Genomic DNA, 13794 nt, shown 5'->3' with positions numbered 1-13794 from the left:
GTTACCCTGTGCTTCAGCCTAGCAAGTTCACTAACTATTGTATTTACAGCCATGTACACATCTCTGCTGTGGCACAAACTAACAGATCTGAGCCTCGCTATGTAGTCATCTTCTCTCCTGGTGCCAGCACTTAGGTCACCTAGTCCATTCTCTCACCTGAAGGCAGGAGCAACTAAATACTGAAGTCATTCGAGATAAACTTGTTCCCAAACGCCTCCCTGCAGGACTCTCCATTTCTCCCTACTCTCTGTTTTGTGATTGATAGATAAATTATTCCCTTTCTTTTGGAACAGCATATCTCAAATTGATACAACACCCTCAGTCTCCTCTACGGAAATCTGGTCTTTTCCCGCAGGAACTGTTTTTTTTTTTTTTTTTTTTTTTTTAATGTAACTGATGGTTCTTGTTCTCCTCTGGACTCTCTCTGATAAACACCTTCTCAAATGCAGTTTTCCACATCAGAAACAATATTCAGGTCTTACCATAGTCCTTCAGAACAGGAGTTGAAGTACCCCTCTACTTTGATCCTAAACGCTTCAGGGATGGCACCACGCTTGGTGAAAATATGAAGGGAGATCTAGATAACCACATGATACAATCCTATATTCTTATACTGAGACATTTCTTGGTACAGCCACTAAAGTCACCACTTTGGCAGTTTCCTAATAGGTCCAGACAGAGTCACTAATCCATTTAGATTGCCACTGCACAGGAAAACACAAATCCAGCAGTTGAGACGAACAGCTTGAGATTTCCTAAAAGGTCTAGGCTTCTAAGCACAAAAAGAAGTCCTCCTGACATGAAAAATGCAGAGCAACAGAAATGACCCATAAAAGCACGACAGTAAGGAAGAATACCGATAAGATTTCTAGCTTAAGTAGAATTTTAGCACTGTATGGGAAGGAACTGGGATGTATCTGAAGGAAAATTATATTTAAAGATGCTAGTGTAAGGGGCAGGCTAAACACGAGAGCCTGAATTCCCCTCCCTCCCGTTCCTTCTAGACATAAGGAGGAAAACTATGATCATAGACAAGAAGAGGATTCAAACCAAGGATTCAAACAGAGGACCTACTGGAATCCGTAGCACAAGGAGCTATGCTCTGACAAGTACCTTAAGTCTATAAAAGGTGGGCTATAAGAACATAGAAACACAGTTGACGGGAGCATGATGGGCAATAACAGCAGCAAGAGGGGTTTTTTTTAATCCAAACTAAGAGAAAAACCTTATCTTCTCCAGGTCCAGGAGATACCCTAAGACAGTCGAAACTAAAACTTTGAAGTAGAAGAGGAAAGAGCAAATAAGTCAGAAAATGAGCTAGACTGCTTTGCAGGGGAACATTGGAACATTTTAATAGCTAGCAATCCATAATCTACACTGTGAGATGGTTGGCTGCCAGATCAGGAAGATTTCTAAACTCTGAGACAAAAGGTCGAGCAGGAAAGGCAGAGGCCTTCCGATAGAGCGAAGATGGCCCTGACTATGCCAGAGCTAGCAGGATCACTAATACTGTTCCCATTTTACCCACATCAAGATTGATTAAAACAAGAGAATCAGAGAGAAAGCATGTAGCAGTACACTTGACCCTGAATGTAGAAGTATACCATGGCAGGATCTTGGTCACCGAGCTTAGTCATAAGCAAAACCCACTGCACTTTCCTATGGCCTCAATAAGTGAGCACGCCTATCAGGATTCCCCCCTGTCCTGGAACATCAAACTGGATCTCCCATCTGCAGTCCAGAATGACAGCCCTCCTTAGGTCAAGCTCCCAGGAACATGGAGAAGCCAGGCATATAAATCTCAGAAGAACTAACCTTCTGTGCTACCCTCCACGTTCAAATTTTCATTGTTGCCCAACAAAGTATAGGAAGGAACCAAATTCCTCTTTGTGTAGTATATTGCTGTCACCCTGTCCATCATAACTTAAAATGTGAGAGTACTTCAGCTTCCCTTATTATCTGTCCCCTCGGCATCACGGCCTCAAGGAGAGGCAACTCTTGGCCTTCTCTGATACAGCTATGATCTTAGCAGTTTTGTGCCCATTCCATGCTAGTTTCACCTCTATCATAGCTCCGTTTTTTAAGACTCTCACGAAAGAGAGTATCAAAGTCAAGATACATAATCTTCTATCACAAGGTAGGTTTTCTTGTCAACAGGATATAAAAATCATGAGGGGGAAAAAAAGGCATAGTCTTTGCAGATTCATTTACCCCTCTTTATTTTCTCCCAGGTATTTACAAATGGTTTGGTTTTGCATATTTATTTCAGTAGTTTTTCAGATATTGAAATGAATGATTAGTTTATCAATTCAGCCTTTTAAAGCCGTTTTTCCCCACAAGAAAGGGTGAGAAACAGAAAAACAGCAAATCTCACGGGCTTTTCATTAACTGGTTAGTTGATTCAATTGATTTCATTAACCGATTCCAATTTCAAGGCTTCTACTAGTTTATTCATTCTTCAGTGAAATAAGCTGCCCCATCTTTCAATATACCAAGGAGACAGGAAATTAAAAGAAAAGAAGGGAAAAAACAGAGGCAAGGAAGTAAGGAGCCTATGTTTAAGTGCAGGTATTTCAATCCAAACCTTCTTTTAGTCTCTGGGTAGCTGAAAGCAAATCTATGGACTTTAGTTTCCTGAAAGATCTGCTCCCCTCTCACTCCACCCCAAAATGTACTCCCCTGTGCATCCCTCTGACCTTTACAAGTATGTAATGTTAGATGAAAAACTGATTTTTTTGGCTACTAATTTCACAAATGAAAAAGTAAAAAACCCTACTGTTTAAGGTGTTAAATATTTTTATATACAACCAAGCTGGCACTCACCAACCTTTATGTACATTTCAGAAGTGCAAGCATAAATGTCAGGGCTATAATTTGTTAAATGCTTCTGACAAGCAGCAACTTAAATCACCACAAATTTTCACAATTTAAACCACTTCTATGTAAATTTAAACTTTTCCTAAAACAGTTACACATAATTTTTCCACCTAGTCTGAGAAAGGCTTTTGGAAAACTCATGGCAAAGGTCATTCCATTACTTCAGAATTTAAAGATTTAAAAGATTTTAGCTTCTTTTTGTTCTTTAATAGAAAACTGCTACAATTCAAAAGTTAACAAATTAAATATAACCACTGTTACCAATAACCATGGAGCCCACTTTTTCTCACCGTAAGGTAATTTCATTCTGTAAACAATATTTTAATTTTCACTTACCAGACATGAAGCTGGGCTACTAGAAACCATGAATTCAAAGTATCAGGCATATGGCACCCTTGGGGGGAAGGGGCAGGGAAAAAAAAAAACAGTAAAAACCAAAACTAAACATTAATATGAATTTCATCACTTTCTGCACCTACCAGAAATTCACTAAGCTAAAACCCAAATACATTTTAGTAATTTAACTTCTTGCCCTAAACAGTAAATACCTATCAGAAGCAAACACCATTCACTGTCACACATATACTTAAACTCTAGAACATGTAGCCACAGGACACTATAGATTTCAAAGGAATACATATGTTTATAACTCATTAAGACAAAATTTACAGAGAAAAAAATCCGCAGTGGAAAATTAAACACAAATATGTGGCTCTGGAAGTCCCAAAGCAGTAAAGAATAATAGGGAAGTATCAATGGATGCTTTGCCTGGTTCTTGCACCCTCCTTTAGGATGTGCTGTTGCCTACTGCCAAAGACAGGATACTAGATGGGTCTAGTCTAGATGTCTAGACGGGTCTTTGGTCTAGCCCAGCTGTTCTGATGTACTACATAGCTGTATAACACACAGCACCAATCAGTCTTCACAGCCTCTAGCCATTCCATATTAGGATTAAAACAACTGATCAACTGGAGTAACAATTGCTCTTACCAGATTTAATTCTGCTACTATAGCCACTGGGTTTCCAAGAGATGGGCTGTCCATGTGCATGTTCACACTATGAATATGCATGTCCCATTACGATGTGAGCTTGGAGACTTAGGCTATACACCACAGAAACCATACTCCTCTTCCTCATGCTTGAAAAGCATGGACCTATGGGTTGTGTGCACTTTAAGTCTCGCTGCTCCTCTCAACCTTACGCCTTCCTCATAAGAAGCTTCCTCTACGTCTCTCCTCTGAAGAAGTCTTAGGAGCAATATGGAATATGAAGGACCCAGATCTGACAGTTACCTTGGCCTGTCCAGCACCTGACCTTGTCTTCTGAACTATTCAAGCCTAGCTGTAAGGAGGCCAGAGAGTACTCAGAAAATGAGTCTCCACTAAGGTCTGTTCCAAGGAAGTCAACCTTGTCTTCTTTTGTATTTGAACATATTCCTTCCCAACTCCTATACTTCCTGACTCCCAAGTATTACCAAGGAGGTTCACCTGGATCATGAAGCAATGTTTTCATAACCTTTCTTCAAACACATCAAGCATGGTCAGGCAACCACCGCTGCTTTAGCATCAATGCCCAAGTATCATCTATGCCACCTCTAAGGCAGTATAAAGATACTGACGTTCCATATTTGGAGCTTAATCACAAGTTTTCCCCCACCCCTCTCCTCACTTAGCTCTTTCATTCTTATAAGAAACAGTTCATGCACCTAGGAACAACTCTACTTTGGCCTAAAGGCATGCCAAGGGCAACCTCCCTAACCAGGGTAAGAGTAGACAGTGCTTGCATTTAACCAAATCATTTCATTAAGTGAGAGTCCCACAGGCAAGAATCAAAGTGAAACACTTAGCTCAAAAGACAGAGGTTTCTGAAGTACAAGTCACTACTTATCAGTCTTCTACAACAAAAAACATTCTTTATCGGAAAGCAAAGTTCATACTTCTAACTATTTGAGATACTAAAGATTTTTAAAGATCTACTCAATACCCAGGAGGGAAGAATTTTTTCCTCTAACTTCCCAAATGTTGCACTTCTATTTTTGTAATTCATTTAACTTCTACATTAAGACTGACTATATCCTCAATTTATAGGAGGAATGGCTACATTAAAAGTGGAGACATGACAACGCCATGAGCACAACTTGCAACGCATCACAGACTTTGCCTCCAGAGAATGGGAAAATAAATAATGCGTTTAGGTACTTGTCCAGTCAAAAGAGCTAAAACTAGTGTTTGTCTAGCAAATGATACTTTTTCACTTGATAACAACATGTACTGCCACATTGCTCACACAAACCTGTAGAGCAGACAGAGAAAACCTAACTGACTGCGCTGATGTTTAGAGACAAAAAAAAAACCCACAGATATCCTTTTAAGGAGGTTCCAGGTTAGCTCCTTTCACATTCATCCTCTTCAGTTTGTTTTCAATCCTGCCAGCATCAGAAATGAAAACGGTGAGCCTCTGATCATGAAGCGCTAAGGCCACACTAAGATATACAGCAATACCAGCTCCATCAGTTCTTTGGTTCTGAGAATCAGTACTCCCTGCGAGCATAAAGCAAGCTGAAGCACTTCTCAGCAAGACTACTCTTGATCTCTTTAACATGCAACCTCTCCTATACCAACTGATCGGAGTATCCTTAATGCCCTCCTAAACCTTATCAGTTTTACTGGTTGAAAGGAAAGGTATCTATCCCTTGTCTTTGCAGGTTCAGTAGCACCCTGCTACAATCTTCCACGTACTCTTGGAAACGTGTACTCTAACATTCAGAGCAGAAGTTGAAGTCTTTGCATTTATTAGACTATATACTCCAATAACATGCTGAGAAGCTTAATCTGCTGATTAAAGAAGCCATGCTTTAGAGCTGGCTCACAGTATTTGGCAAGCATTAGCAGCTGCAAGGCAACCAGCCCTAAGGGCAGGCAGATACCCCATCTCCCCTTGCAAGACTGAGTTTTTTGATGTATCCTACTCAGTGGTTGTTAATTACAGCAGCAAAACCTAATGAGCAAAACAGCTGTGCTTATTCAGCAATTCATGATTTTGCATTGACAATTATCAAGCCTGCCTCATTTACTATATGCATATTTACAATCCAATCGCTGGCCAGACCGATAGTCTGACTACAGGAGTCCATGATAGCATTTTTTTGCATTGCTTATTCAAATCTGGTACACCAGACTTCCCTACAAGCAGCTCTCACTGCTGCCAGTACCGCACCTCTCTCTGAAAGCAATGCTGACCATCATATCACATGGAATACTTCATAGCTGAAAGGCATCTGCTTCCTCAGGAGACAGTGCACCTATTGAAGATTTGCCCTTTGATGGAGCTGACTTAATCTGTTCAAACACTTGATTCCTGTAAGACTGAAAGACACGGCATGATGTTGTTTGAGGTGTATCTTAGACCCCAGTCATAGACTTTACAGTCCTGGAGCAATTCATCCAGATACTTCCCCGAGATGGGAGACACTGCGTCCATAAACACCAGGCTGATGTCTTTGGCAGAAGTACCCGTCTAGCAGGGATTCCCTCAGTATCCAACTCCCAGAGTGACAACGGAGAGGTAAAACAGAGAAGAGAGCTACAACAATCCATGCAGCAAAGACCTTGAACTGAAGACTGACCCTGGCAGGGACAGAACTCCTTCTCCCAGACAGCATATTTCATTTATTCTGTAACAGGCTTGAATAACAGCCAAAACAGAGGACAGCAGCTGATGACAGCATGAACCAGGAAAAGGTCCAGACCAAAACAACCTGCCTGGCATTCAGTGGTCCATATTATATAACAGAACTGCCTTTTCATAGGCTATATTTTTGGACAAATCTGTCCCAGCCTAAAATCAGGCCTGACACTCTATCCAAAATAACGACCTGAGTATATGCTAGTCCTCATTACTTCTCAGCACGGACAAATTCTTGTTAGTTGTGTCTAAGAACTTTTCAAGTCTCTACTAAAATCGAGTTCCTGTATGAAGATATTAAATCCTGCTCTAAGACAACCCTTACGTAGGTAGCCATGAAAAAAGCAAGAGCTATATCACCCAACTTGCCTGACTAAAAAAGTATCTTGCCAAGTGACTGCTACATCTCAATGTATTATGCCAAGCTACAAAGAGATGGCCCACAACTCAATCACATAAGACATCCTCTTAGTCAAAAATCCTAATTCATAGCTCAATTTTAGACCAAGAAAGGTCAATGATAAAGACAGACCAGCAATTAAATATACAGGGACAGCCAGTACTGAGGGCCCTATCACACTCATGAAGGCAAGGATAGGCCTTCTCATTTTAGTGAGTGATGAGACTGGCAAAGAAGTGAGATAATGAACAAGAACCTAACAGAGAGGAACAGAGACTTCAGTAAACAAAGGGGGATAAAGAGACCGTAAAGGGACCCTTAAGTCCAAAACCAGTGACCCATATATTCTGCCTTGAAAATAACAAGGTAAAAATATCTGAGTTAGGTCTCAGAAAAGCTTATAGCAGTACATGGGGAAACACAGCAGCTTCTACCCTTCGCTGCTCCCAGAGACTTACTACACTAAGTCTTCTACAGAGAGCCTAAGGAATCATTAAAACTCAAGGCACTCCACCTAGGAAAAACCACATGACCCGTAATGTGTCATGCTCAGGTCACCTAAGGAAGAGAAAAAACAATATTCAAGTTCTTTTACACTTACTAAGCAGTATTCCATAAAGAAATAACAATGTTTTCTCTGTTCAGATTTGACCTCCTGATGACAAATCCTGATCCTGCTCTCTGTTGAGGCCTTTCCAAAACAATAGGTATAGATTCACACAGAAGGACTACAATGAGTCCAAAGCCTTGAAAACTGCAGTTGGACCACTCTCAAGCAGATACGTAACAGAACAATGCAATCAAATCTTACAGTAAATGCTCAATACACTCATTGGCCATGCTGTGAAACAGTGATCAGGTGCTACTGACTGTCTTGTTTGCTATATGAAAAGTACCACTAACTTCCACAGAGTTCTCCCCACTTGAGTTCCTAACCGGCCACCAATCCTGGTTGATTGCAGATCAACAGAAACTGAGATCAGAGAGAACAGAGGAGAGCAGTACAAAACATGAAAGATTATGTAACACACAACATATCAGGGTAAGACTAAGAACATAACAGGACTGGCCAAAAAGGCCTGCAAAGAATCCAGCTTGATCAGCAGCATTATGTAACGCAAGGACTCATCTAAGAACTTCTCAGAGTGTTGAATAAGGGCCTTACTGCTTCTTCCCACACTTGAATCAGAATCAGCAAGGGCCCAAGTGGAAAGGCTAAGTCTGGCAGATTATCTAGAGCACTGTCACACAAACTTTAAAACCTTGGCCCGACTACACAGCATTCACCAAATACTTGCCTGGAAAATCTCTACATAGGACCACAAAGCTCATCCTGTTCCCAGGAAGTTACATCTGTTTCTCAGAGACTACCTATTACCCTGACGAAAGGACTAAGCAGTTCAGCAAGTAGGTTCCTACACCAGTAAATTTTCCGCTGTAACTTAAAGAATAACCTGCTTATTCCAGCATGAAATACAGATTCAACCCACAACGTGATTTAAGAAGCCCCATGACGGATGCTGTGGAATTTAAAGGGTATCACTGAGAAGGAAGTAACGGACGTACTAGATCTGGACTTATTCCAGGAATCAGTAACTAAAAGGCAAAGTCCCACCTCGAACTAAGGAAGGCATTGTATTATATTCTGTACTCAGTTCAGGCACCTAAGCATTTGCTCCTTTAACTGAATTATTAGCATAGCTCAGCAAGACATGCAAAATAACAACTAAGACCTCTTACAAGGGAAGAGTACACAGACACTTCTCTGAAGGAGGCTGTCTTCATGACAGCACTTGACCCACACATCAATTTAACAGTTTTTTTTTTTTTTTTTTAAGCTAAATGAGCACATGGTCATGCAGAAATTAAAGACCTCATCTTGAGGCCCTATGCCTGATTCAATGGTTCATATATGTGGACTGAACTTATTTTCAGCAAGCACTATAGCTATTAGCCATCCTATGGTCACAAAGAGATATCGCATAGCTAAGGCAGAAAAACATGCAACTAAGCATCACGATATATCAGGCTGTAACAGAGGGAACAGCAACAGTCAAAGCCAATACCTGACACCAACCATTAGAAAGCAAAGAAATTTCTTTTTTAGGGCTCATGAGCAATTATTGCTAGTTTGTAGCACACTTTGCTGCCTCAGCTCTCCTGATAACAGACTTCATACCATTTCCTTGTGGTACTGTTTGTGAACAGAGCCCAGCAACTAAGCTTCCAGTCCTCAAATAAGAAGCATGCCTTTAGAAATTAGCTTTTCATACGAAATGCAGTTTTAAAACTGTGGGATTTGGAATGCCTTATTCCAGACTAACAGTGCAGAAAGCTCCATCCTATAATTAACAGGAAATTATTCCCTTGGGAATATGCTTAGATACAGAAAAAATGTCAGATAGCCAAGCTAGCTATTAATTAACTGTGATATTAGCTGGGGAATAAATCTGTTCTGCCTACAGAATGCATCCTGTTCAGGTGTCTGTATCTGATGAGAGACATGAATACCACGATTATGAGGACATACCTCTTCCTCCACTCATATTCTGAATTTAAAATTAATCAGGCATGGAAAGCAAATGTGAACGAAGACTTTCTTTCGTGATGGATCATCTTTGCAACTACCGTGATTTTAAGAAGGATGCAATGGGACAACATCCCTGCAAAAAAATAGGCACACTACGTCTGTGTTCAACTCCTAAAGCATGACTGACAGAGGTGGCAGCAAGCGTCTTATAAGATGCCTGATGGGCTAAGGAAGGCAGAAGGATCCACATAGCTGTAGGTAAACTCCAGCCCTTTTGAGTTGCATGGCAGCTCCACTGGGAGCTATCTGAAATGCTGTTTTGATAGGACAGGCTCTTTCCACTGCAACAGCATGACAACGTAGCAATTAACAGTATTAACAGTTCAAGACAAATTTAAGACACCCTATACTCCTCATCCACCAAACTCTTCAGCTCATCTCTCAGTATCACCTAACTGATCCCGAAAGGTCTCCTGGTCTTTCAAGTATAAGGATAAGCATGAAGCACTTTCCTCACAAATGGCTACTTCCCTCATTTTGTTAAAACTACCCAAGCCCCACAAGCTTTCTGCACAGAAGGTCTGCCACCAATAACGTTGCTATTCCCTCTGCTACTTCTCTGCTCTCCTCCTTTTTACAGATAACAGCTGAAGTCTTCAAAAATGTCTCTCCTTTTCTTGTAAGCAGCACAATATAGACATTTGGGATGTAAGCTCTAAAACAGAGTTCCCAAGGTTTTGTCTGTGGGTGATCATAAAACAAAGGAACAGAATAGCAGGCACAATAAAATAAACAGCAGAATAATACCAGAGAGCTGCAATTCAAGCTTCTTTGTATGCTACAGAGGCTTCATGATCTGCAGAGCATGGCTGTTATATGAAAATATACTTTGTGAACTGCTGCTCCAAGGCATAATACAGAGCAGGGCAGCTAACAGGGCTCATACTGTGAAAGAGAACCCTTCAATAAGTTCACTAAGCATCAGCAGAGAGGCACTGAGATAGCATGATAGCCTATGACGTATGAAAAGCTCTCATCATTGCCCCCCATCCTCAACAACACATCATCCAACCTTTATACCCTATGCCACCTGTATCCGAGAACTAACTACCTTACAACATCCACATACCAATCCAAGTTCCGTAAGGTCAAGTCTCAGTTATTATTCATATCACAAATTAACCGTATCACAAAAGCATGTCCAGAAACACTGAAGATGGCTCTGTGAAGAACAAGTCCTGATCACACAGGGTTAATTAGTCCACAAATAGTTTTGCACATGGGTGGATGTACTGTTTCCAAGGTCAGCTCAGTAGGTTAACAACTTTCATAAACCACAGAGAAAAAGCTAATAAGCTCTCCAGAGACCTGAGCTGACTCTGGGCAGAGTTCACTTGGATATCTCAACACCATGCATCTAGAGCCAGAAGTGCTAGTGGAAGCAATGCACAAATATACTAGTAGGTCCACCCACAGCCAGCTTTGGCTCAGGGAGGTCTGAGCTGGATCTCATGCAGGAGCCTTACTACTCTTATGGATCCTAAGCAGTGCAATTCATTATCACTAGCATGCAGCACCTGCACCAACAGACTAAGGCACACCTATGCTTGCTGCATCACCTAGGGACAAAGTTAAGAGGTAGTTGTTTCCTGTTCCTACCAGTTCCCCAGATCGCTCCTCCGGGAATAAGCCGTGATCCTTGCTTAAGTTCATCTTTATTTGAAAAAGGACCAATTTGGGAAGGAAAAACCTGCTCCCAGCTGACCTAGTTTGATGAAGATGTGGTGATTTGAACTAAAAGCTGGATATTTGGTTTCACGTCTTGTTCCCTTCTCTTAAGTGTGTACTGCCCACCACTGCTGCCCATCAGATGCTTCTCTCGGCCACTTTAATTCACTAACACAGCAAAACAGTAAGCTAGCACAAAAATAGGCAGTTTTTCTTCAGTGAGCTCAACAATTTACAGGACATGACAATTATCCAGTCCAGGACACAGGCAGAGCACCTATGTGGAGCAGAGGAGGGAAGATGGAGCAGTGAGCCCTTTCCCTTTGGCCACTATTTCAACTCAGCTGCCTGCAGAACCATAGCCTAAAGCTTCTTAATTGGCAAAACCAATTTAAAGGTTCTTGCCCACCTCACCCAGTCTGTCTTTTAGTGGGACTATTTTTAACATGAATCACAGGCCTGTTAAGGTTTCGAGCCAGTCCCAAAACCAGCTGCAGCTGTAAGTAGATAGAAGTAACACAAACCTTTTGCATCTGTTTTTCTATCAGAGCAACGCTTTTTTTGGAACCACAGCCCTAGACCCCAAAACCACAGGCATTCTTAGAACACCAACGGGTGCCCCATCAAGCGCTCTGTCAATCTCAACAACAACAAAAAAAGCTATTTAGTTCCCTTAAGTAACAACACTCTCAACTGAACCTAAACATAGACTTGCCTGGCTGTAAATTCAGAGCTGGACAGGCTATAATTTGTGCTGCAGAGGGAAAGACAAAAGGAGCAATGAGGACACTCCTTGAGAGAACAGAGAAACCTGAGGGAAAGGCCACCTGCTGTTTGTGATATGCTTAAAGTGAGGTGGAGCTTTGGCAACTTTCTTTTTAAAATAGTAAGACAATACCAAGAATATAATGGAACTTATTTTACTCAGAACTGGACCTAAAAGCCTGTACCAAAAAAAAAAAAAAATCATTTTCTCAGTCACATTCTGAAATTTCTTTAAATTTTCATCTAGAGCAACACTTATATATCTTTTTACAATTAATCTGATAATCAGAGATAGTAAAATCCAGTTAAAAATAGCAAAACCTCTCTTTGAGGTTTCTGTTCTCACAAACAGAAGAGAACTTAGCTGAGAAAGTCTGAGAGGGCACACAGCTGGAGAGAGGTGTGTGTACAGGAAAAATGAGGTCCTAATTTTCTGATTACTAACGATGAATCCTACTGCTTACAGAGTTTTCTCAACTTCTGCAACCACTGAAACCACAACACAGTTTTGGAAAACCTTCTGGAAACCTTTGGAAAGCCTTGCAGCAGCAACACCATGTACCAAGCCACCCTCAATAAGCTATACATTAGAGGAACACAAAGATATGCCTTCAGCTAATCTCTCAAGAGGAGGTGGCAACATCTCCCACCTGTGCTAGTGCGCTTTAAGGCCATAAGAAAGTATTTGGTGACTCAGGAAGTCAGGTGACAGGCCAGACCCAGGCAATGGGTTTACTACCAGCTGGATCACACTGACACAGGAAATGAGTAATTCACATAAGAATGAAATCATTACTGAAGTTTATGTAATGATACCAATAAAGCCACAGATTTTTTGGCTGACAGCTAAAGAACTGTGAGCAACATGGAAAAGTTACAGAATCACAGAATGGTTGAGGTTGGAAGGGACTGCCGGAGATCATCTAGTCCAACCTCCCCTTCCTCCAGCAGGCTCATCTAGAGCACGTTGCCCATGAACCCCGTCCAGACGGGTTTTGAATATCTCCAGGGAAGGAGACTCCAGCACCTCTCTGGGCAACCTGTTCCACTGATCAGGCACCCTCACAGTCAAGAAGTTTCTCCTCATGCTCAGATGCAACTTCCTATGTCACAGTTGGTGCCCGCTGCCTCTTGTCCTGCTGCTGGGCACCACGGAGAAGAGTCTGGCCCCATCCTCTCGACACCCTCCCCTTCACATACTTGTACACATTGATGAGATCGCCTCTCAGTCTTCTCTTCTCCAGATTGAACAGGCCCAGCTCTCGCAGCCTTTCTTCAGAGGAGACATGCTCCAGTCCCCTCATCATCTTTGGAGCCCTCCGCTGGACTCTCTCCAGTACTGCCATGTCTCTCTTGCCCTGGGGAGCCCACAATTGGACACACTACTCCAGGGGAGGCCTCCCCAGGGCTGAGGAGAGGGAGAGGCGCAGGATCACCTCCCTCCACCTGCTGGCAACACTCTGCCTAATGCACCCCAGGATACCTTTGGCCTTCTTGGCCACAAGGCCACATTGCTGCCTCATGCTTAACTTGTTGTCCACCAGCACTCCCAGGTCCTCCTCGGCAGAGTTGCTTTCCAGCAGGTCAACCCCCAGCCTGTACTGGTGCCTGGGGTTATTCCTCCCTGTGTGCAGGACCTTGCACTTGCCTTGGTTGAACTTCAGGAGGTTCCTCTCCGCCCAGCTCTCCAGCCTCTCCAGCTCCCTCTCAATGGCAGCACAGCCTTGTGGTGTGTCAGCCACTCCCCCCAGTTTAGGATCATCAGCTAACTTGCTGAGGGTGCACTCTGTGCCTTCCTCCAGGTCACTG

The 13794-nt window shown here is 42.2% G+C and overlaps 1 protein-coding gene across 4 annotated transcripts in view; it reads right to left on the bottom strand.

Moving 5' to 3' along the window:
- The window catches only part of UQCC1 (ubiquinol-cytochrome c reductase complex assembly factor 1), a 55667-nt gene that overhangs the window by 28978 nt on the left and 12895 nt on the right, over positions 1 to 13794 (bottom strand). For all 4 annotated transcript variants that reach the window (XM_068912709.1, XM_068912710.1, XM_009679271.2 and 1 more), the window contains exon 6: positions 3214 to 3271. In XM_068912709.1, the coding sequence (XP_068768810.1) occupies positions 3214 to 3271 (58 nt within the window). The remainder of the gene's footprint in view (positions 1 to 3213; positions 3272 to 13794) is intronic.

The sequence above is a fragment of the Struthio camelus genome, chromosome 18 (genome assembly GCF_040807025.1).
Source record: "Struthio camelus isolate bStrCam1 chromosome 18, bStrCam1.hap1, whole genome shotgun sequence".
In the NCBI taxonomy this organism is placed as follows: domain Eukaryota; kingdom Metazoa; phylum Chordata; class Aves; order Struthioniformes; family Struthionidae; genus Struthio; species Struthio camelus.
Note: the sequence above shows the minus strand (reverse complement) of the source record. Positions and strands in the feature narration are given on the sequence as shown.